The 24534-nt window shown below is 43.4% G+C and overlaps 1 protein-coding gene across 6 annotated transcripts in view; it reads right to left on the reverse strand.

The window, feature by feature from the left end:
• Window positions 1-23571, reverse strand: part of LOC121706377 (alpha-2-macroglobulin-like protein 1) — a 38684-nt gene extending 15113 nt beyond the window's left edge. The window contains exons 1-20 of one of the 6 annotated variants that reach the window (XM_042088037.1): window positions 23421-23571; window positions 13604-13692; window positions 13328-13450; window positions 11704-11884; window positions 11204-11363; window positions 10902-10954; window positions 10043-10063; window positions 9231-9396; window positions 8233-8317; window positions 6309-6435; window positions 4547-4667; window positions 4363-4472; window positions 3385-3552; window positions 2838-3080; window positions 2546-2758; window positions 2116-2265; window positions 1754-1894; window positions 1569-1656; window positions 409-541; window positions 29-254 (exon numbers count right to left, since the gene is read on the reverse strand). In XM_042088037.1, coding sequence (XP_041943971.1) covers window positions 29-254; window positions 409-541; window positions 1569-1656; window positions 1754-1894; window positions 2116-2265; window positions 2546-2758; window positions 2838-3080; window positions 3385-3552; window positions 4363-4472; window positions 4547-4667; window positions 6309-6435; window positions 8233-8317; window positions 9231-9396; window positions 10043-10063; window positions 10902-10954; window positions 11204-11363; window positions 11704-11884; window positions 13328-13410 — 2469 coding nt within the window. In that variant the 5' untranslated portion in view covers window positions 13411-13450; window positions 13604-13692; window positions 23421-23571. The other 5 variants (XM_042088034.1, XM_042088036.1, XM_042088033.1 and 2 more) reach the window with 5 other exon arrangements.
• Between the last annotated feature and the right edge of the window lie 963 nt (window positions 23572-24534).

Raw genomic sequence — 24534 nt, forward strand, 5'->3', positions numbered from 1 at the left:
GGCAGGTAGTTGAAAACTGTTGCAATACCATGATGCACTTGGGCAGGTAGTTGAAAACTGTTGCTTTGAGCTCAAAGGTCTCTCCACGGATGATGGAGTAGGGCAGGGAGAGCTCGAGGAAGAAGGGCTGGAACACTGTGAGCTGAACTGGTGGGGCCAGACCGAAGCCCTGGGGGGACAGGCAGAACGCCTCCATCTCCCAGGTGGTGATGGTGTCAGGGACAGTGAGAGGGACTTGTGTTTCTCCAGACCCCCTGTGAAGAGCAACGTTAGAGCAACGTTAGAGCAACGTTAGAGCAACGTTAGAGCAACGTTAGAGCAACGTGATGGGGCTGGATATGGGGAGCTGGTTATGGGGCTGGAGACTAGTGCTGGAAACAGGATCCCTGATTCTACATGGCCACTTACCCGACCTCTGCCAGGTCCCAGATCCACGTCTCAGGGAAGATTGTACGAACAGTCACACCAACACTTTCCGGCACTGGAGCATCTGGTGCAGCATTTCCAGCAACTCCAAAGGCCACCTTGGGATACGGATACCCTATCAAGCAGAAACAAACTCGTACAACATGTGCAGTATGCAGTATGCAGTACCTGCCCTCTCTGCTCCCCCCCCCCAGTCTCTCCCCCTCCCCCCCCACGTCAGGGCACCGGTGCACATCACGATTAACCCCCCATGTCAGCAGCAGAGGCTTGAGGTGATAGTCTGCCTGCATCTGTGGACATGAAAGGTAGAGTGCCCATACCTACTGACCTACTGACGCTGACCAAATCCTTTACATGTTGTTTAACGACAGACAGACACACACAGACAGCATTAAGGTATTAAAATGGGGTTCACAGATTTAGAAAATGTCCCTCGACATTGGAAACTTTAAATGTCCCTCGAATGTCCCTTGTTAAATGGTGAATTTGTGTTTGCGCCTAAACAATTACTGCTGACATAAAGGTAAGAATTTCGTAAGAGATCTGATCCCATTGATATTGAAGGCAGTGAATGTGCCATATCTCTCTCTGACGCTACGCTGATCTGAAGGCAGTGAATGTGCCATATCTCTCTCTGACGCTACGCTGATCTGAAGGCAGTGAATGTGCCATATCTCTCTCTCTGTGACGCTACGCTGATCTGAAGGCAGTGAATGTGCCATATCTCTCTCTCTGTGACGCTACGCTGATCTGAAGGCAGTGAATGTGCCATATCTCTCTCTCTGACGCTACGCTGATCTGAAGGCAGTGAATGTGCCATATCTCTCTCTCTGTGACGCTACGCGATCTGGAAATAAGGTGCTACTACTGCCATCCACAGCAAACTGCTCTCTGCTTTAGACTGGTAGGTATAACATCTTCTGCTTTACAAATGGCTTGGAGGCCTTCGGAGAGGCTTGGGAGCCATTGTTATTGCTATGGCGATGGCATTGACACAGGACTGTAGTGTTAATTAGAGCAATCAGAGGCCTTGGTCAATGGTCAGGTCTACAAACACCAAGTAAATTGAGCCTCATTGTTAAATTAGGTTACAGTGTCTCAATTCAAGGTCTACAGTGTGTTTCATGTTTAAGTGCTCTTACCGAATCCCTTGTGGTACGTCTCCCCCCGGTACAGTAAGCAGTCTGGTGTCCGCAAAACCAGGTTAGTTACAGCCTTCAGCCCCAACCTCTAAAACAGACACAGATGCAGATAGACTCCTCCTTCACAGATATTATGGACATTAGGATATGGACTTATTCTGTGTTCAAGTGCTTATTTTTCAGACCTGGAAAGCTGCAAAGGCATCAGTTGCAGAGAGTCCCGGAGGATAGTACAAAGATCGCCGCGGTCTCACTTTCAGACACTCTACTGGATCTTCAACTTCATAATCCACAAATGAGTCCATCGGCGGGAACAGATCAAAAACCTAGAGGGGAAGAGGAACGCATCATCACCCCCCTCCTCCCCATCACCCCCCCCCTCTTCAGGAATCATCATCACCCCCCCCCCCCCTCCAGGCATCATCCCCCCCCCCCCCCCCCCCACCCTCCTCCTCCTCTCTTCAGGCAGTAATGGGCAGTAATACATATGAGCGTCAGAGGCCCAGTCCCCTCTGGGTCAGATCTATGTCGTCATGGTGCTGGTAACCTTGTCAGCGTTCAGGCGTTTCCCAGGTTCCAGGATGAAGATGCTCTGATCCACAGCGCTGAGGCCGCAGAGAGAGCCAGGCTGGGCGGACAGCTGCAGGGAGCTCTTCTCTCCAGGAACCGCTTTAGGGGGGAAGAACTGCACCGACACCTGTGTACACAACAGCATATTATCAACCAATCACAGAGCAGCAGAGGAGGACAAAGACAACTTTCCACTACCTTGATCTAGCGTGCTACCATGACATGCTCTACTGTGCTACCATGACAACAACATGCTGTAGTGTGCTCCCATTACACCATTGCACTGTAGTGTGCTACCATGACAACATGCTGTAGTGTGTTCCATGACAACCATCATGCTGTAGTGCACTACCATGACAACATGCTGTAGTGTGCTACCATGACAATATCATGCTGTAGTGTGGTACCTTGTTTATGAAGCACTTCTCCGTTGAGAAGGTTTTGCTGTCAGCCAGAACCGTCTCACTGGGTAAGACACAGTAGGCCAGGACCTGCACTGAGGGGGCCATCTCAGCACTGACGGACAACTGGAAGGAAACCTCACCCAGAGTTACTGGTGGAGAACCCTTCACTGAAGCTTCAGCAAAACCATGATGAACAATCTGTCCTCTTGATAAAACCTGCAACAAACAAGGAAACCTAATGACAAAGTATTCAAATGACTTTAGATGTCTGTAATGGAACCTGTATTCCACATACCATATAAATGACATCCACAGAGTCTGCGTTGAAAGTCTCCCCAGTGAAGGTGTACTTAATGGTGATGGGTACGTCTTTGCCACACTGAAGAGCATCATCTATTTTGTCATCTATTATGGCCAGAGAGCTGGAGGACGCCGAGTCTGGAGATGCTGTTCTTAATCTGGACACAGACTTTGATGCCGAGTCATAGTATGGGGTGTTATATGGTCTGTATGTGTTGGTGTCTGTAGTTAGGCTGGCCTGGAAAGGAAGAGGCATTAGAGATGAGAAAGGAGGAATGCCTGGATCTTCCACAAAGCACCGTCACAACTACACTAGCACTAGCTTGTGTACAATATACACATGACACACTCACACAAAGATTCAACTACACTAGCAGTAGCTTGTGTAGAATATACGCATCACGCACTCACACGCAGAGACTCAAATATACTAGCATTAGCTTGTGCACAATCTATACACAACACGTTCACATAGACACTAGACGTAGCTTTTCTGCAGTGCATTCACTGATTTTTCCAGAAGACTCTAGTGACCAGCTTACAAAGAGCTCAAAGTCCCCTGGGAAAGGAGCTGTGTTGAGAGAGAACTGGGCCACTCCAACGGAGTCTGTGGTCAGGTTCAGCAGAAGTTCTGCATTCCATCTCGGACCTTTGAACAGATGGACCATCCTCCCAGCGATGCCAGTGTCATTGTAATGGGTCGCTTTGATCTGCAGAGAAAGTAGTAGTAACACTTTATTTGTCCCAGAAGGGCAATTATTTTGCATGCAAGGTTAGTCAAGTCAAGTCAAGTTTATTTATATAGCGCATTTCATACACAGAGGTCATTCAATGTGCTTTACATAAACAAAACCAAACAATAATAACAAATAAAAGCATAGAAGGGAAATATAGTCAAAGAATAGTTAAAAGGTAAAGATCATAATAAAAAGAAAACATAAAACACAAGGTAAAATAATTTAAAAATAAAGGATAATTAGTAAGCAAAAAACAAAGGCAAAAGTAGTAAAAAAAAAGTAATAAAAGATAAAGTAGAATAATTATCAAGGCAGATTCAGAATTTGTAACTTGGCACAGTTAGCAGAAAGCATCTGAGAACAGTTTGGTCTTAAGTCTAGATTTAAAACTGGCTACAGTTGGGGCCTTTTTGATGTCATCCGAAAGTTGATTCCACAGCTGAGCCGCATAGCAGCTAAAAGCTGCTTCACCATGTTTAGTTCTAACAGTAGGTTTTACTAGCAGGTTTTTCACCTGGGACCTGAGAGGACGCGAAGGTGTGTACTGCTGAAGCATGTCTGACGGGTATTTAGGTCCTGCTCCATTTACTGATTTATAAACAAGCAATAGAGCTTTAAAGTCAATTCTGTGACTTACTGGAAGCCAGTGCAAGGACTTAAGAATTGGAGTAATGTGGTCAGTTCTTTTAGTTTTTGTTGTTCTACTAGTGCAGGTTCTACTAGTGCATGCACTTCTAGTGCATGCATGGCAGATGTGTTTGCAGAGACGACCTTTTCACCTACCTTGCCCTCCATAACTGCCCCGTCCTCAATTACGTTTGGTGTATCAACAAAGGAGAGTTTCCCAAGAGAGAAGTCCAAATCTATGTTTTTGACCTCTGAACGACTGATACCTGAAGACAAAATGAAATATAGACAAGGCACCTTTGGTGGACAAACAGTTTTCAAAAGGGTCGCTTTAGCTTACCTGTTCCTTCTTCAACTACTGTGGCCTTGAATATTAGAATATCCCTCAGTTTTTGGTTCAAGTCTTGCTGTGTAAATGTTGCCATATAGAATACATAACAGCCACAGCCAGACTTGTCCATCTGTGGGCATAAAACAAGCACAGTTACAATTAAACACTCCACAAACCTGCATCATCACAGCCTCAGGAAGTGTTTGTCAGTCTACTTCATAGCTGTCAACATTGAGCGTTGAAAATAAGGGAGATCCCCACGTCTCACCCAAAATACGAGATCAACAACATAGAATTCTTGCTGATAGCAACAGGAAGATCAGACAACAAAACTGCTGCACTAACTAAACAAGGTGTAGAGCTAGGTCTACCGTTACATGGCCTACAGATTGGCATCAAAATCATGCTCACAACAACCACGCTGTTATCTTAAATAGACTAATATCACCAAGTCGCCTTCAAGCAAGCAAAACAATGCTTTGAAAACATCTGCTTCGCTGGAAGGGCAAGGGGGGTAGCAACAGGACAACAGTAGGCTACATAGACAGACAGGTGCGGTGGTAGGGCTAATGTTATGAGAGTATTAAAATATGGGATATTTTACGGGGAAAAAAATATTAAGATGGGAAGGCAGTGGGAAAAAAGTTAAAATAGGTCCGAAACCCGGAAAAAACAGGAGGGTTGACAAGTATGGTCTACTTGCAGTGGTGGAATGTAACGAAGTACAAATACTTCGTTACTGTACTTAAGTAAATTTTCCACGTATTTGTACTTTACTTAAGTAAAATTTATAGTGCATACTTTTGACTTTTACTTCGTTACATTTTACAGCAATTATCTGTACTTTTACTCAGCTACATTTCTACAACACCATCGTTCCTTTTTACGATACATTTTATGATCAGTTTTTTTTTTTCTCTCTGACAAACACGTTTGTTTTACCGGGGGGTTGCTACCAAAGATTCTGGAGCGCTACGTGCATTCTTAGAAACATAAGCTTCTAGTCTAGACCAGGCAAAGCGTGAGCTTGTAGCCATCTGCATTCGGTAGGCTATATTCACCAGACCCATGGCTACACTGTACATGCAACTGTGTTCTGTGCCTTTCTCTGTCTGTTATCTGCAGCGTTAGGGCTATCCGCGGATCAGCGAAGTTACAGGCTATGCCCATGCTTCTGTCACACGTCTGATCATTTGCGGCACAAATGAATGGTAGACTATTAATGAACCGGTGGCCGGAAAAAACGTAACATTTTCCAGATTAGGAAATATTCCTTAATTGTGTGTGATTAAATAAAGATGCATAGCCTACAATTGGGGGGTAGTAACGTGAGCGCTCATTCAATGTCTATGCGTCTGCGCAAGTGAAACTGAACTTAATCATAAAGACACCTTTCTCAGCAACTTTTCTGTTCAATCAGCATAATTGGCATTACGATCCACCCGACGTTTCCCTTGTCTACCCCGTTAAACTTCAGGCTCTCCTGTTTTGCTGAATGATATTACTCAGCAGATCACCCTAGTAGATAACCAGAATTACAGTCTCTAGAATTGTAGGTCAGAATGTAAACTTCCTCCACCACTGTCTACTTGGCCCTTTAATCCCTACTGTTATAACTTCATTTTAAATGCCAGAAATGAAATAAATGTGTGGCAAACATAACAAATGTTAATTTATATTTTAATGTTCATTTCGTTAATATCAAAATCAGTCATATTGAGGCAACATTTACAGAAGAGTGAATAACTATGATGTGGAAGTAGATCTTTACCTCCACCAGTTCTTCCCAACATACTGATTGTGTGGGATCAACGTCATCGCCTCCAAATCCTCGGATATCCGTCTCTCGACACAAAGACAGAGTAGCCTTCCCTGGCACAGGCGCCCCAAACGTGTACCTGAGAACAGGGACAACACGGGTTACAAGATCACGGCCTACAAGGTCAACACGGGATACAAGGTCACACAGCACAACGCTTAAAGGCTAAAAGACCACACAATCACAACGCTTAACAGGTGAAAACAACCTCCATCAACTGCAGCTGTACTGCAAGATGGGTGATGGCAGATGACACACATTTGCTTAGATTCAAGAGGACCATAGTCGTTTGGTGACGAAGCTATGTCTCGGTGTATAGAACAAATCGACACCTGGATGTCTCAAATTTTTCTTCAGCTGAACAAAGAAAAAATTGAAGTAATTATATTTGGTAAAAAGGAGGAAAGACTTAGGGTTGCCACTCTCCTTGACACAAAAGGGTTGAAAGCAAAGGGTACGGTTACAAATCTTGGGTGTATTAATTGACAGTGATCTAAATTTCAACAGCCACATGAAAGCGATAGCTAAATCAGCTTTTTACCACCTCAAAAATATTGCCAAACTTAGAGGGCTGATGTCAAAACATGATTTAGAAAAACTCATTCATGCATTTATCTCCAGCAGGGTTGATTACTGCAATGGACTGTTCACAGGCCTTCCTAAAAAGACTATCAAACAGCTTCAGGTGATACAAAAATGCAGCTAGGATTCTAACAAAAACTAAAAAGAACTGGCCACATTACTCCAATTCTTAATTCTGTGACTTACTGGAAGCCAGTGCAGGGACTTGACTTTAAAGCACTACTACTTGTTTCTAAATCAGTAAATGGAGCAGGACCTAAATACCCATCAGACATGCCTCCATGGTCCCAGGTGAAAAACCTGTTAGTAAAACCTACTGTTAGGTTTTTGATATCAAAAAAGGCCCCAACTGTAGCCAGTTTTACTTCAGACCAAACTGTTTCTACATATTTATTCTACCTTGTTGTTTATTACTTTACTTTTTTTCTTATTAATTGTTCTTTATTTTTAAATGATTTTACCTTGTGCGTTTTCTTTTTATTATGATCTTGCCCTTCTATGCTTTTATCAGCTATTCCTGTTTTTGTTTATGTAAAGCACATTGAATGACCGCTGTATGAAATGCGCTATATAAATAAAGTCGACTTGACTTTGACCATGATCGCACAATTTCGTCCGAACACTTCCCCATAGGATGCTCTCGTATTTCCTCGCGTATCGGCGCTGTCGCCTCTCTTCTCCTCTCCTCATTCTCTCCTCCTCTGGTTGCATTTAGATAAATGAGACATCCTCGATGACATCGAGCTTGGAACAATTAGATAAATGAGACGTCCTCGATGACCATAAGCTTTGAACGATTTCCGGGGCACTAGCAGGAGGAGCGAGGAGAGCTTTGAGATGAATGAGATTCTTGAATTTCCCCTGGGGATCAATAAAGTATCTATCTATGTATCTAGATGCAGCCCAAGTCACTCTGTTTGAAGATTTATCCATTTAATGGCCGCTGTACTTCACCGGATCACTTTATTTGAAGATGTTATTGTTGTACTTCACCGGAGTTGCCCAGTTGGGGGCTCGTCGTCACTTTTGTAGTCACGTTGTAGTTCATCTGTAGTCTATGTGGACTTTCATGTCCAGCAGTTTTAATGTGAACTTGGGAATTTGCCATTTTTGTCACTTGAAATCTGCATATCCTTCTTTCACCAGCATCTTACACCATATTTTTAAGCAAACACAGTTGTATTTCAGATTGGTGAGCATATGTTTTAACCTTTGTTGTGGCATCCATGTTTTTCACACATTGACAGCAAAGCACATGAACTTCCTGAGAATGACCCGTCCCCATGTCACTTACTTGGCACATGCTTGCAGTCGGATCTCTGCTGCTCCCACACTCACTGACTCTGGGCTGTTGAGAGTCACGTCAAACTTGGGTAAAACTGAAAGGAGGAAGAGACGCCATGGTAACAAAAAAACTTTATTATCCTAAACGTGCCAGTTGGCTTTCCACTATTCTTAAAACATCCTAAAAAACATACTGACAAACCTATATAGCTATACATATTATATATAAACACAAACAAAGCTCTATAGCGCGTCATCTTGAAGGATTGCTAATCTTACAAGAACAGACTAAAAAGGTTGTAGGCCAAATGTGTAGTGAGGGAAAATGTCAGGGACTCGTCACTTACTGGATTTGGTGGCTGTCCGCCAAGACAATTTTCCAACCCGTCTTCTAAATACATGGATGACTTTATAACAGATATATTCTTGTGCTAAATATACAACCTTTTGTGGAATGTTCATCTGCACATTAATATGAGTGTGGAATGTTCATCTGCACATGAATATGAGTGTGGAATGTGGAATATGAGTGTGGAATGTGGAATATGAGTGTGGAATGTTCATTAATATGAGTGTGGAATGTTCATCTGCACATGAATATGAGTGTGGAATGTTCATGAATATGAGTGTGGAATGTTCATCTGCACATGAATATGAGTGTGGAATGTGGAATATGAGTGTGCAATGTTCATGAATATGAGTGTGGAATGTTCATTAATATGAGTGTGGAATGTTCATTAATATGAGTGTGGAATGTTCATTAATATGAGGGTGGAATGTTCATCTGCACATGAATATGAGTGTGGAATGTGGAATATGAGTGTGCAATGTTCATGAATATGAGTGTGGAATGTGGAATGAGAGTGTGGAATGTTCATCAGTTTGGAATGAAAGTGGGACTCTGGAGGAGGACTAGCACGAAGGGACACGCCCACTTTGGGACAAGAAGCCACTAACACACACACACACACACACACACACGTGTCACGCTAGACAACAACAACATACCATATTGTTTCACTTGAAACTGATGAGACCCTGTACCCTGCTCTCCGGTCACAGACAGCATGTAGTAGCCCTGGGTAGCCTCTGGGTTGAGGGCGTGAGACAGCTGCAGCATCTTACGCTCCGACGACACGTTCAGCCACTGGCCAATGGTGTTGCCACGGTGATCCTGAGAACGGCCAACAAGCGACAGAGTTTAATACTCTGATGAAACCGCACATTTTGAGAAAACAGAACTCTAAAACTTGTGCTGCTGTTGCACCAGTTCAATTTCAGTCTACAAGCACTTTTTCCTTAGACTCACACAATATGTATGGTCAAGTTCAAAGGAATTTAATAAAGGATATTTTCAAGTGGAATATGAGATGACTAATGTATTAATCTACAGAATAATTCCGAGGGAGAAACACAGTATGGTGTGGGGGAGTAAACATAAAGGCACGTAAGATAGATAAATATAATTATCATTAGTAAATTAGATAAACATAATATAATTATCATTATCATCACATTGAGGGGCAGCCATGGCCCCACTGGTCAGCACTCTGGACTTGTAACCGGAGGGTTGCCGGTTCGAGCCCCGACCAGTGGGCCGCGGCTGAAGCGCCCTTGAGCAAGGCACCTAACCCTTCACTGCTCCCCGAGCGCCGCCATTGTAGCAGGCAGCTCACTGCGTCGGGATTAGTGTGTGCTTCACTTCACTGTGTGTTCACTGTGTGCCGTTTGTGTTTCACTAATTCACCGATTGGGTTAAATGCAGAGACCAAATTTCCCTCACAGGATTATACATATATAAAACACCGTTATGTACACACCTGAAGTGTCACCAGGCTGTACTGTGGACACAGAAGAGAAATGATTAGTGCTTTTATCTTTATTTAAATGATGATCGTGTTTAAAAACCAACACTATAAAGCACTACAGAGGAGAATATTTGGAATGGATGGTGATTACATAGCAGTGCGTGGAACTGCTCCGAGCTGTCGGCAGTTACAGTTACCATGACCTACCAGTAGAGGGAGCCACAGACATTCAGTTTTTATGTTGAATTACGCCTCAGAGAGAGAGGGCCAAACTCCCCAATATGAGCAAAAAGCACTCAGCTAAGAGATTCAGCCCACACACGTACATTTCTGTTGACTCTGTTTCTGTTCACATGCCAGTTAGGCAGTTATGAGCTTCAGGCAGAGCAGCTTCAAAATCTGCCATTTCTTATTTTAAAGTCAAGAGCAGAAGATGGGCAGTATGTGTCAATTAGAATATCAGAAACATGCATATGAGAAATACCCAGAGTTCTGGTTTGCGCCGCCCTAAGTGACTAACAGACACCATTAAGCACCAATGAGAGGCAGAATAAATGTAGGCTTAACATATTTTACATGTGTGCAGGGAAGAACATGCCCCACTGTGAATGGCAGATCATTAATCGTATTAGCGGAGGCGACTAGAATACGCTACTTAATAGATGTATACTAAATCCTGCTATAGGAAGTAAAGTAAATAAAGGCTGCGCGTCATGGAGCTCGTGTTTTTTGTTTTGGATGGGTGCTCAAGTGAGAGGACGCCTACCTCGCTACACAAGTCCCTGAGGGGACGTCTACCTCACTACAGTACAGCTCCTGAGGGGACGTCTATCTCACTACACAAACAGTCAGAAAACTCAGCAGGACTCACCTTCTGCTGAAGGGGAATGAATTCCGTATCCATGGTAACCACTCTGAAATGCACTGCAAGTGAGAATCAGAGTTAGAATCAGACCTTGAACTGGACCATCTGGGTGTTTACAACAACTGACTCTGCGACCACATGCAAGCGTCTATAGGAGGACGTACCTGTTTAGCCTGGGCTGTACATGCAAGCGTCTATTATGACTGGACGTACCCGTTTGGCCTGGGCTGTACATGCAAGCGTCTATTATGACTGGACGTACCCGTTTGGCCTGAGCTGTACATGCAAGCGTCTATAGGAGGACGTACCTGTTTGGCCTGGACTGTATATGGGTTTATCTGTCTGGATGAAGGTCACAGGATCAGGTTTTGGCCTGAACTTCACCCGACTCTCTGAAGTCCAGTGAGATGTACGACCTTGGACCTCTACTTTGATACTCTGCACAGAGTCTTTATTTACCGATGGGGCCTGTTCAACAACAGAGTAAACACAAGATCACTGGCTAACCTAGAGCAGGTAGAGTGACCACAGGCTAACCTACAGCAGGTAGTGACCACAATCACAGGCTAACCTACAGCAGATAGTGACTACAGGCTAACCTACAGCAGGTAGAGTGGCCACTCTACATCTAAGCAGAAGGGGGCAGCACAATCACCTGCTCATTTTACACACACACACAGCTACGTATCTGGAGCTTGAGGAGTGCACGCTGTGGCCCAGTCTACCTGTGCTTGTAGTTGGACCTGCAGGTGTGTATGTACCTGGCCCCTGCCCTGCAGGTGTGGATGTACCTGGCCCGGCTACTGACCTGGAAGTGGACGCAGCGGTGGAAGTCTGTGTCTGACGTCTCCTGGTGCAGCATCTTCTTCTCGTCTCCGGTGGTCAGATATATGGACATGTGCAGAGTCTCGTTAGGACTCTGGAGGCTGGCACACAGTTTGGCTTCGGATGCTGACCTCATCTGGGCAGGGAAGGTCACCAGGAACGACCTACAGAGATGCAATGTGTTTCCCCACACCCCCTCTGAGCATTCGTACAGATTAAATGACCATTAAATGACTAAGGCATCGTTTCCCAACCTTGGGGTCAGGACCCCATGTCGCCTGAAATTCAAATGGGGGTCGGCTGAGTATAAGGCATCTTAAAATGTACTAGCATGTTACATAAGAATATATATTTATAAAAACCTCTTGAAACTAGTATGTACTAGCAACGTAAAAATAAACTTAAGACAGCGCGGATGACATATTTGATTGATGTGCTTAAAAATCAAAGTACCGCTCTCGACTGGATGTTACACCAGAGATGAGATGCGCGCTCATATTGTGATATGGGTCGCCAACATTTTGTGACATCAAAATAGGCTCACCTGCCAAAAAAGGTTGGCAAGCCCAGGACTAAGGGGATGTTTTAATGCCACTCATGCTTGCAAATGAGGAGATAGCACTAGTTCCATGTATACTGCAGGTGTGCTGGGCGGTATACCGGTTCACAGAATACCGGTGTATATTTTCGTTATGATATGAATGTTTAATATACCGCCATACCGGTGCATTTGATTACACAACGTTCGGAACGCTGCACCGCACGACACTGTTTCAGACAGGACCCCTGTTTGTGACCCTTAAGGCTCAATTTCTCCTTAAGGCTTAATTTCTCCTTAAGTAAGGGATTTATTTAAGGGTGTTGCACGGAATACCATAAATGGTTTCCTTAGTTAAGGAAAAACGTTAAGGGATTTCCCGGCACAAAATTTCTATAGTTTCCACAGAGATTGTTCCACAGCTGTAACTATTTGGCTAGTAGGCGATCGGATCATTCATCTCACCTTAAAAATAAAAATGTTCTAGACATGAACTGAACAATACTAGCTGGCTAGTAAAGATCCTGACTGTCATGGTTGGCTAACAAGACATCCACATGAATTCTGTTCTGTTCAGTAGAAAATGCTGAACACCTGATTAGGCATGAAAAAAAAAAATTCCGTCATATACCATGAAACCGTCATATACATTTTTGGTGATACCGCCCAGCACTACACGGAACCCTGTCCGCGTGCCAAAGACTACACATCCCACCTCCAAAAGGGAACCACAAAGCATCCTTTATCTCTCATTTGGTTCCCACTACCCTCCATCTGATAGATGCCCCCACTACCCCCTCCATCTGATAGATGCCCCCACTACCCTCTCCACCTGATAGATGCCCCTTGCTAGCCTCAGCAGGAGGTACAAGAGGTGATCTGTGTGGACAAGGGGTATGTATACTCACGGCTCTGGCGTTGCTGTGTGTGTGTGTGTGTATGTATACTGACGGCTCTGGCGTGGCTGTGTGTGTGTGTGTGTGGGGGGGGGGGGGGGGTGTATACTCACGGCTCTGGTGTTGCTGTGTGTGTGTGTGTGTGTGTGTGATATATATATACACACACTTACGGCTCTGCCGTTGCTGTGGAGGAGCAGAGTGTGTAGAGGCAGAGTAGCAGCCCTCCAGCAATCAGGATCCTGGTGAGGGCCATTCTGCGCTGATTCTCTTAACTCAGCCTGATGCTCCTGCTGCTGTGCTGACAAGAGGGAGAGGGAGGCATGATGTCCTCGGTGTGGTGGACTTCAGTCTCCACACAAACAAACATTTCCCCACATTACCATGTAGATAGTATGACCTAGGACCTTTCCTGAGTTCATCAGGGCAACATCAGAGAGCAGCATCACCTTTAAAAGCTGCTCCAGTTCCTTTTTGATCTTGGTGATGAGCGGAGGCTCCTGGTATACGAGGGCCGTGTACAGCAGCACACCATCAACTGAAAATGTAACAGAATTCCACACAGTGTAATCTCATTTGTTTACAGATCAGTTCAGATTCTGCACCTTTCCTTTTCAAGTAGGCCTACTTATCTAGCAGTCATCGGCGGCCATATTGCTTGAGGCAAACACCTAATGGCCCCCTTACACCAAACAACTTTGACAAGATTTGGGAAAGATTCTTGAAAGATTGTAGTCTTTTAACTAATGCCTCCCATTCAAGCTTTATTCAAAAGACTCCACTCTTAAGAATCTTTCCCAAATCTTGTCAAAGTTGTTTGGTGTAAGGAGGCCATTAACCGATCAAATAAATTCACCGGTTTCAAAAAACCCAGAGTCGTGTAGACACTTGCCGTCAATCAGAGACACCCGTTGCTTCTTTATGGAGCTAAATTTGTCTCAATAATATTTGCATACATGCGCAGAGGGGGATCCACAAATATTTCTCAAACTCAAAGATCGTAATTCTTGATTTCGCTTGCAAACTGACAGTTTTATGCGTTTACTAAACAAAGATTATGGAAATTAAACACCACTTATCCATCAAAAAGCTTGTTGTAAAAGGCATAACTTGTTAGATTTAAGAACTAGGTTCGCTAGCTCTGTGTGTTATGAGCAAAGAATCTTTGGTTACGAGTCCCATAGAACAACACTGCCATCTACTGGATTAGACAGTGTCAGCAGGCTACTTGTGGATCTGGGTGGCTTCTCTGCCGCAAAGTTTGTCTCAAAAATACGTGATCCACAAATGCTGATCCACAAATGCGAAAACGAAAACTGTGTGTGCTGGTGATCCACAAATGCAAAATTAGATTTCACAAAGGCAATTTTCAGTTTTACCAATGCCATTTCGTTTACAAATACACATCTACAATTGTGAAAACCAATTTACAAGTTATAAATGATTTTTTTTATTTGTGGATGTCAAAACACAAATGCAAGTCAAGAAATATTTGTGGATCCCCCTCTGCACATATACAAATATTATTGAGACCAGGGTAGGAATTTCACGGCGGCCACGACGGCCATGGCCGTCGTAGCCCCTTGCATTGGCCGTGAGGCCCCTTTGAAAATCAGAGGTTTACAGGCCACGGTGGCCTTGGTGCCCCCTTCTTTCAATATTCTGCTTTGCGTCCTACTAATAGCGATTTTTATTTAGCCTGTGGCCTGTCAAAATAATCTTGGCATTCACAGCGCAAATTAATTTAGTCTTTTACGCAGTGGAGAAAGTGACAGCGCAAGAAAGAAAGTGCGTCCAAATTCACCCTTTTTCAGTTGAACTACTCGCGACGTAGCCTATTCATCACACAGACATCACAAGTATCACATGAAAGAGCTTTTTCTCACCTTTTAAACAATGTTAGCCGATAATTGCTGTGTTGAACGGTTCGCGAGAAAAGTAAACAATATCATTCAATTTAATCATACATTCTACTGAAGGTTTTGCGTCCCATGATCTCCCTACCCATTCATCTCGGTGGAATACTTTACGAACCCTTCTTTTAACACATGACAAACCATATATCAGAATAAACAGGAGACCTTACCGAACACAAAGGTGTAAAGCAGTCCCCTGTACAGTTAGCCGTTCCAGAGTAATCCAGTTTTGAATTTGCAGTAAAGTTCGACATCCATGGATGTCTCCAAATTTTGGCTTTTGCACTGTTCCACATGATTTAATAACGGGCCAAATACAAAATAAATGTTACAAATATCGCCTAGATATTGGTAAATCAGAGGACAGCTGACTAAGAGTATGTGAAAGTAGCATTAATGATCACAAAATGCTAAGCATGCATCTAGGCTATTTGAGTTTCTTAAAGCTGAGCTGTGCTTAAATTGTTCAATACATGATTTCATAACAGGCCAAATATAAAATAAATGTTATATATAGCCTATATATCTGTAAATATTAGATGATCAGATGATTTACAGTTCTATGTAATATGTCATGTTTCATGTTTTTGTAATGTTTCATACAGTGATGCAGGTCTACTGCAGTGAATAGGCTAAATACAACTTTGATCATTTTTATAGCCTACTACTGTATAGTTAACTTTGGCCTTGGGGCCCTGACATGGGGCCTTTGTGCCCCCCACCAAATATGCCCAACTGAAGGCCAAGTGGCCTTGCCCCCAGAATGGTGAAATTCCAAGCCTGATTGAGACAAATTTAGCTCCATACTTCTTTGGCCTTGATTGTCGCCGCCATATCATGATTATGTTCTGGAGCCAAATGCGTATCTACAGTGGGCATCGCTTTCAAATGACCACTTCATTCGCGCATTACGCGGCGTGAAGCTGCGTGAAGCTTTAGTACCACTTTCAGCCACTGTGCGTCGCTCTGCCTGCCGTCCCTTACATAATTGTTGCCGAGAGTAATCCCAGCCTACGAATTCAATAACAAAATAAATCATGCATAATTAAACATTACCTCGATTTAGGCTACTTGGGTGCTTAAGGCTTGACTACACGAAAATCGAAATGTGCCGTCTACATTATTGTCAGTGTTGGGGTTAACGCAACTACGCAAATCAAAACAGTGGTGTGATAATTGAGCCAGTAGAGAAATAACTGTTCAGAATTAATCTGTAGCCTTGGGTAGGCTTCTGCAGAAAACAATGTTGTTGCCGATTTAATACTATCTGGCGACGTTTTTAACAGGCTACGCAATAGAGGCTTAGACAACTATGACCCACGTTTTGGTTTCGTAAATTAATTTGCCCTACTTCTTGACTGCAATGTAGTCAATTGACTGCTTGACATGTCATTTTTATTTTTCTGTACAATAAACAATTACATCTGCTTTATGCCACAGAATTACATTCATATTTGGCTGACTGCAGACGCGCCACTTCCCTCCCCATATTCCAAGATTAAGATAGTATGAAGTGCTTTTTGTATAGGCTACCATCATAAAAAAATAGTTAAAACGAATAGCTATTTGCAATTTGACAAAACACTGGTCCTCTTTTTGCGAATGCGAGGACGATATGAGCCTGTTGCATTTAGTTAGATGTCCGAGTCACGCATAATGTTTGAAAACCACTGGCTCGTAATCACAATAATTTAACACACGACAGTTGGATAACCTACTTCATCATGTCCCCATGCCTACATTTTTGTGAGTAGCATAGAGATCGTTAAAAACAATAAAGTATGGCTCTCCGTTTAGGACATTGAAAACTTATATTTTTAATAGACTACCGTCGAAGATGCTGACTTGCAAAAGCCTCGGGATAACACGTTATCTCCACTATCATCAGTCATGCCCCTTGATCAAAGTGGGGAATGAAATAAAAGTTTGAGAACCACTGGCTTAACAAGTTACCTACAGTCCAGAACACAGAATCTGTTGCAATATTCTGATGATCGGCGATGATATCGGCAAATGTTTGTTTTCCAAAGTAAGAATTTCACTTCACCATGCACCTTCGACAATACCTGGCATCATTACAAACATTATTCTGTGTCCTAAAACTGGCATATTTTATGACATTGTGTCATGTAAGTTCTTTGCAAAATCTAGAGAAATGTGTGAGGTGGTCAGCGGGGGACAATTGAGACACACATTGGATTGGGTTATTACTTGAACATTCCACACTATCCACAGCTGTGGTAGGCCTATCAGGGGCAGGAGGATTACTGTCAGCGCAGGCTTTATATAAAATTCTTCAACAGAAGGCCTCGAATGTTGTCTTGTTTGTGGGGCGCTTTGCTTCGCTTCTGTAATTTCGGCTTCATTGAAAATGAGGGCTTCCCTCAATGACCCTCCGAGAATAAATAAAGGTTGAATGAATGCAGGCTTGCCCAAAATAAAGGCATGTGGTTTGCGCAGCCTACAGTAAATAACAGACCCGCCAGAATGTGCGTTATGATGCTTTTTTACGAGCAAGATGTTTTTGGTACCCTACGCACACTGCATGTTCTTAAATAACAATGATCATCAGTAATATTCGAACATTAATTTGGGTAAATGGGCAAGCGTGACCACCTTGATTGGCTGATGATTGTAACGCGGGCTGGCGGGCATGATTCCAAACACCTCCCTTACGATGATGAGTGACAGGTCTCAGAATGCGTGCGCTACACAAGGACGGAAGATGATGAATAACTGGGGCCGTAGGCTATTCACAAAGGCTTTTATCTTACTACTAGGAGTAGGCTACTCCTAAATCGCACTTACAGATTTTAGATTGGAGTTTTCTCTTAAAAGTTATTCACAAAGCCTTTCAGACAACTCCTAAACTAGGAGTGAGTCTTCGTGGCTATGGATGACGTCATTACTCATGCACGAGCTTGACTGAAGTGACCACCTTGATTGGCTGACGATTGTAACGCGGGAATTCCCAACACCTCTCTTCCGATGATGACTGACAGGTGACAGGTTGGAGAATGCGTGCGCTACACAAGTAGTGCGAAGGACGGAAGATGATTAATAACTGAATAAAAAGGCCTAGCCTAAATGAATAAAGAGTAAGGCAAAACAGATAGCTTAGTAGCCTAATGAAACATAGGCCTATGGATTGATGCAGTAGCCTACCTTTGCAACATTATTAAATTAATCTGTCACCATATGCCTAGGCTACGTTTGCAAAGAGGAGAACATTTTAATTTGATTCACAATGAAACGTTACATTTCATTTACATGTTAACAATGAGTAGTTTTGGTTGTTGTTGGTGGCGTTATTGCATCCCTTTTATGAATGCAAAATTGTTCCCTCGCGATTGGAAGCTCCTGTTGTGCATAGGCTATTTCAAAACATCGCAACGTAAAATGCCACAAAAAAGCTGTTTATGAATAGGTCTTAGTGAGTTAGGAGTCCTCTCGACTTAAGCTGTCCCAGACTTAGGTGCTACTTTTAGGTCTAAAATGCTTCGTGAATTACTTTTTGTGAAAAAATTAGGAGTCCTGAAGTTAGGAGTGCCACGCCCATTATTTTTAGGAGTTGCTCCTAAATTCGCCAGTTAGGAGCTACTTTTAGCCTTAAAATTCTTTGTGAATACGGCCCCTGAATAAAAAGGCCTAGCCTAAATGAATCAAGGCAAAACAAATAGCCTAGTGGCCCAATGAAACATACGGATTGATGTAGTATCTTTGTAACATTATTAAATTATTCTGTTACTATGCCTACGTTTGCAAAAGAGAACATTTTAATTTGATTCACAATAATGTTACATTTAATGTACATGTTGACAATGATTAGCCTAGTTTTGGTTGTTGTTGGCGGCGTTATTGCATGTTAGTTATGCCTACAATGCAAAATTGCTTCCTCGCGATTGGAAGCTCCTGTAGCTGCATAGGATTTCAAAACAGCAGGTTTGTGAATAGGTCTGTGAGTAAGGAGTCCTCTTGACTTCTTTTAAGCTGTCAGAGGTGGGAAGGTGTGATTTTTTGGGGGATGGGCCGGATTAACTGGGCACAATTGTCTGATGGCCCCCCTTCCCCCCAGCCAACGTGAATCTGGTGGTTATTTAATAGGCCTATCGTGAAGATTTTTCCTGCCATCTAAGGCACGAGCGCATCTGTGAGGCCAAGCCTCACCAAGTAGCTCGTTTGTTTACAACTAACATTCCATTTAATTAAACTGCTTTATAGGCTATGCCGAAATAGTTTTCAACATTTTGAATATTAGTGTCGGGTGAATTGAAATGTTCTCAAAGTAGCCTTATGGCTGAAAGCTGCTTGGGACACCACCCCCCCCCCCCTCCGTCAAGCAATATAACCATACAAACGCGCTTCCTGCACTCATTGTTTCAAAAGGAGTAATTTTGGCTTTGTCAGAACTGAAGAGCTGTGGACGGCACGGCACGGTATGCCCAATGAAAATAAATTAACGCAACGCAACGCAACACAACACAGACCCCGCTTCTCTCGCGTCAGTCACTGACATGAACGAAACACAGAACCCGCTTCTCTCACGGCAGTCACTGACAGTAACCTAGAATAAATGCATGGGGAAAAACACTTCCCCATGACAAAGACATCGTAAAACACTGAAAGTTAATATTTTGTCACTAGCAACATTCATCTTTCCTTTGTCAAATGTATTATGTTCCAAGTACCCTATGCGTAATTCTGCTTCATAAAGTTGAACAAATACATTTGCTTATTTCACAGAAAAATATAAATAGCCAGTCTACAGTGCAGAGTTGGTAAGTTATGGTAGGCCAACTTGCAGTGAACATACAAACAGGGGAAATTATTTCTCTTGCAGCCGAGTAGCCTCAGGTGCGCACGTAGACATAAGGCCGAACATGCAAGCGCCAATGAATCGTGCTTTCGCGACAATCGCGCCGTTAAACTTAAATAGGTTAACATCACTCTAAGTTCGCCTTCAAGCAAAGAAAACGATTATTTGAAGACATCTGTTTCGTTGGAAGGGCAAGGGGTAGCAACAGAGCAACACAGAGACAGGCCCGATGGCAGGGCTGTTATGAGAGTATTAAAATATGGGATATTCTACGCGAAAACATTAAAACGGCAAGACAGCGGGGAAAGTTAAAATACGTGATAAACACGGAAAAAGTTGGCATGCATTGTTTCGGTCCCCGTGCACAGGGATTATTTGTCATACTATTAATCACATATGATTATTTGTGAAATTGTGCAAACAGGCGCAACACATTTGAAAAGGAAGGACTGGTATGCAAGCTCACGGGAAAGATTGATTTAAGAACGTTATCACAAAGTGTGTGGCTGTGGCGCGGGCGGAAGACAATTGGCAGGTCATGTCTTTAACAATTCTGTCGGAGGGTCATTGAACAATTTCTAGCAGGCAAGAGAGGGTCATGCAACTTCCAACTGAAGCACTCAAAATTCCTCCGGTGGCCCCTTCAATAAATAACGATCAGTCACTAGATTGCTGCTGGGCTATAGGTCTTGGTTCTGTTAACAACTCATTGTCAAATGCATAGCCTATCTCGCGGTTGCATCCATTACAAACAAACATGCAATGTGAACGTCTGGGATTGGGGAGAGCACTACATGCTCTACTGAATAAGCACGAAGTCAACCCTTTAAATGAAAAACACTCTTTAATAATCCAAAAAAATAAACCGCTAATGAAGTAAACTTGTGACCATCAAAAATCGTTTATCGCTTGTAACTCTGTGATACCAGGACGTAACAGGAAGGCATTTGGCTGAGCAACGGAGGTTAATATGCTCCATGTTTTGTCCAAATGATGACTGTCTATCATCGTTGCACTCGGAGAAAACCGGAATGTTTCATTCGTCCCCGTTTCAATCATCCCGGTTCTACCTACTCAAAACGCAGATAGAACCTTATTATTCTAAGGTAGCGAAATAGCGTTCAGCATGATTCATGCCCAATTAATTCCCCCTGTTAAAGTGTTCGCCTTTGTAGTTTGGTTTGGTGATAGCCTATGATAAACGGCTTATGGCCAAATATGTGAAAACGTTAAAATACAGTAGGCGATAAACCCGGAAAAAGTTCACAGTGATTCTTTCATAATCACTTTGGAGGGTCATAGAAAAATGTATTGCTGGCGAGGGAGGGTCACGTCTTTTTGGACTAATGCTCCCAAAACTCCTCCGGTAGCCCCTTAAATAAATAACGAACAGTCCCTAATGAAGTAAACTTGTGACCATCAAAAATCGTTTATCGCCTGTAACTCCGTGATAACAGGACGTAACAGGAAGGCATTTGGCTGAGCAACGGAGGTTAATACTCCAAATGATGTCTGTCTATCATCGTTGCACTCGGAGAAAACCAGAATGTTTCATTTGTCCTGCGTCTACGGCTGCAAACGGGATTCACTCGCAGTTAACCAAATATTTCTTTATTAGGGCAGGGCAGGCATATTTCTGGCTATTACATTATTTCTAAACCAGTCTGCTAAAGTCTGTAGTGAAGTCTGTGTAGGGTTTTCCAGGCTCCATTTCTTTTTACGAGACACCCTGCTCACTTGAGCCATCTACCGGTTGTTTGGGTTGTTGCAGCGTCTCACTGGAAAAATACAAATTAAAGTCGCGTGATACCGCATGGACCGCGAGTGAAGCTGGCCAAGTCGAAGCACTGCCCACTGTAGCTTTCTAATATCCATTTTCGCCGCCAGTTCTCAAGGCTACATTGCAGGCACAGATAGCCTACTCAACAATATCCTAGCCTACTTTGCAACAACTAAATAGTTAATGTTTAGGACCAATTAAGTGAAATTGGACAATTTCCCGCGGTACACCTGATCTCTCACGGCACACTGGTTGAAAATCACTGAGTTAGGGGGGGATCATGTAGCCTAGAAATCTAGACGCGCCCCAGCAGGGCTACAATTACATTTGCTGCCAGGGCTAGTCTAGCAACTCTCCGTTGGCTTGTGAGCTCCAGAAATCGAAACTTAATCAGGGCATTGAAATTGTGTATAGAGTCGTTTGGTGGGCTTAACATAATGATTGGTGGCAGAGCTTCAACAGTTTGGCTTGAATTCCCTGCTACTTGAAAACAAATATCCTATTGCGTCCTATTGCTTGGAGGGAATTTGAAAGACATCTGATTATTCCGCCCCTCGGACTGAGCACTGCGAACGGTGAGTGCCCAGACCCTACATTTTAATGTGGGTCTGGCTCGCCAGGCTAGGGATCATGGTAAATAAGTTGAATTTTCCCTTGGGGATCAATAAAGTATCTATCTATCTGTCTATCTATCTAAGTGGAGCCTCCAATGTGCTTAATGTAATAAACGTGTGTGTGCTGGTAGTGTAATGTTTGTTCACATTTAAGGAATGAATGCAATCGTGCCAATCGGATCCCTGTCAGCGTGTCGTCAGATATCAATAGCTGCGTGGGATGACTTGGCCTATGATCAATACTTTTGTCCCAAAAAGGACCAGGATTGTAACATAAAGATACACAAAGGACTTGAATGGCTGACTGGTAGTAGCTTACTTTTTAAAGAGTCTGCAGAGATGAAAGTAGCCACAATGGATAAACCGTTGGGTTTTAAATTGTTAAAGCTCGCAAACATAAACTTCTCCATTTGAATCTCCTGGCCCCCACCCCATCTCAACATGTCCGCGAGGTTTTCGGAGGCCTACGAAGGGCAAACTTTACTGCGCAGTCTGAGGACACCGAGTTAACCAGCATGCAGGTAAACGCCTCCACATCGCCCCTCTTGCGCGGCTGAACACAACGCAACAACTTTCCCAAACATTTGGACGGATTTAATGTAAATTATAAAGGAAAGCGCTCGTTTGTGGTCCAGATAAATGAATGTTAATGCGTCTATTCCATCTACATATCACAATTATGAAATCCACAATGTGAATTGTTTTATCAAACTTTTTCCCGAGTGAGTCTGAAGTAGAGGCTTGCTTTACCTGATAGGCTCCAATATCTATGAGGCTGGCGTCGCACCGCGGTAGAGCCTGAAGTTAAACGTGTAGAGTGTCTCACCTGTAGAGAGTGCGGCGTTGGGGAACGGGACCGCGTCTACCACGTGTTCGTCAGTGAGTCTGAAGTAGAGGCTTGCTTTACCTGATAGGCTCCAATATCTATGAGGCTGGCGTCGCACCGCGGTAGAGCCTGAAGTTAAACGTGTAGAGTGTCTCACCTGTAGAGAGTGCGGCGTTGGGGAACGGGACCGCGTCTACCACGTGTTCGTCAGTGAGTCTGAAGTAGAGGCTTGCTTTACCTGATAGGCTCCAATATCTATGAGGCTGGCGTCGCACCGCGGTAGAGCCTGAAGTTAAACGTGTAGAGTGTCTCACCTGTAGAGAGTGCGGCGTTGGGGAACGGGACCGCGTCTACCAAGTGTTCGGTGCTGTGTTGCGCCTGCGCCACATTAGATAAACGGTATGTGGGCGTGCTCAGCAACGTCCTTCGCTGCGAGCCTTACTGGCAGTCTGATGTGCAAGAAATGTAGGCCTATTCTGCCGTGCAAAGGCAAAAGGCCGTAACTTCAATTTTATCAAAAATGAGTTTTTGTCATTTTTGGAACAATGGGCATCAATTTTATCATGTGGACAAATATCTTGAGTCAATTTTGTTGTTTTCTTATCAAAATAAGATGCTGATTTTGCCGTAACTTCAAAAAGCAGAGGGTAAGCCAAGGCATAGCCCGTAACATCAGTTGTGGTTCTTTAGCTTTGTTTCGCGGCTCTATAGAACGCTGGAATTAAGTTACAGTGCACCGTAATTTCAGCGCAGCAAACCATATTAACATTGGTGGTGGGTAAAACAAAGGCAGAGTGTCTTATGCCTATGTATTGTATGTAGGCCTAATTGAAGCACTTCAGCCACACTTCAATAAAGTGAAAAGAAAATGTTGCAGTGGTTGTTTTACTATCTAGCATTAACTACTTCAGATTTTGTGAAATTCAGCTAGGACGTAGCCTAGTTAGCTAGTTAACTGTTCCTGATCCACAAATAGCCTACATGATAGATGTTGTGCCAGGCAACTGTAAGACACCATAAATGTCTCAAAGCCTGGATACTATTAACTAGTAGCCTACTACACGTTTTCTCGTGCCATACAGGGTGGCTAGCTGCCTGCCAATCTGCAAGTCCACTCACTGGCAGAAAACAAAGCGAGTGGGTTGGGGACGCCTCACGATACACCTCCCCGTCCCTCCCCGGCGAGGAGAACATGTCGCACACAAACTAACCCAGCAGATAGAACTTAGATCGCAGCTTACCTTTAAAAAAATCCATGGAAAACAACATCCACTGAGAAGACAAATCCATTGTTTAAATCCATCACAAGTTTTCAGCAAGCCCATTCGCAATATAATTATGTGCAGGCTAGCTAGCCTAAAATCTATCAAAGTGCAACGTTGTTCGGATGTTGTCATTCAATTTTAAGTGTCGCTATGAGTAAGCTAT

Source organism: Alosa sapidissima, chromosome 4 (assembly GCF_018492685.1).
Source record: "Alosa sapidissima isolate fAloSap1 chromosome 4, fAloSap1.pri, whole genome shotgun sequence".
Lineage (NCBI taxonomy): Eukaryota > Metazoa > Chordata > Actinopteri > Clupeiformes > Clupeidae > Alosa > Alosa sapidissima.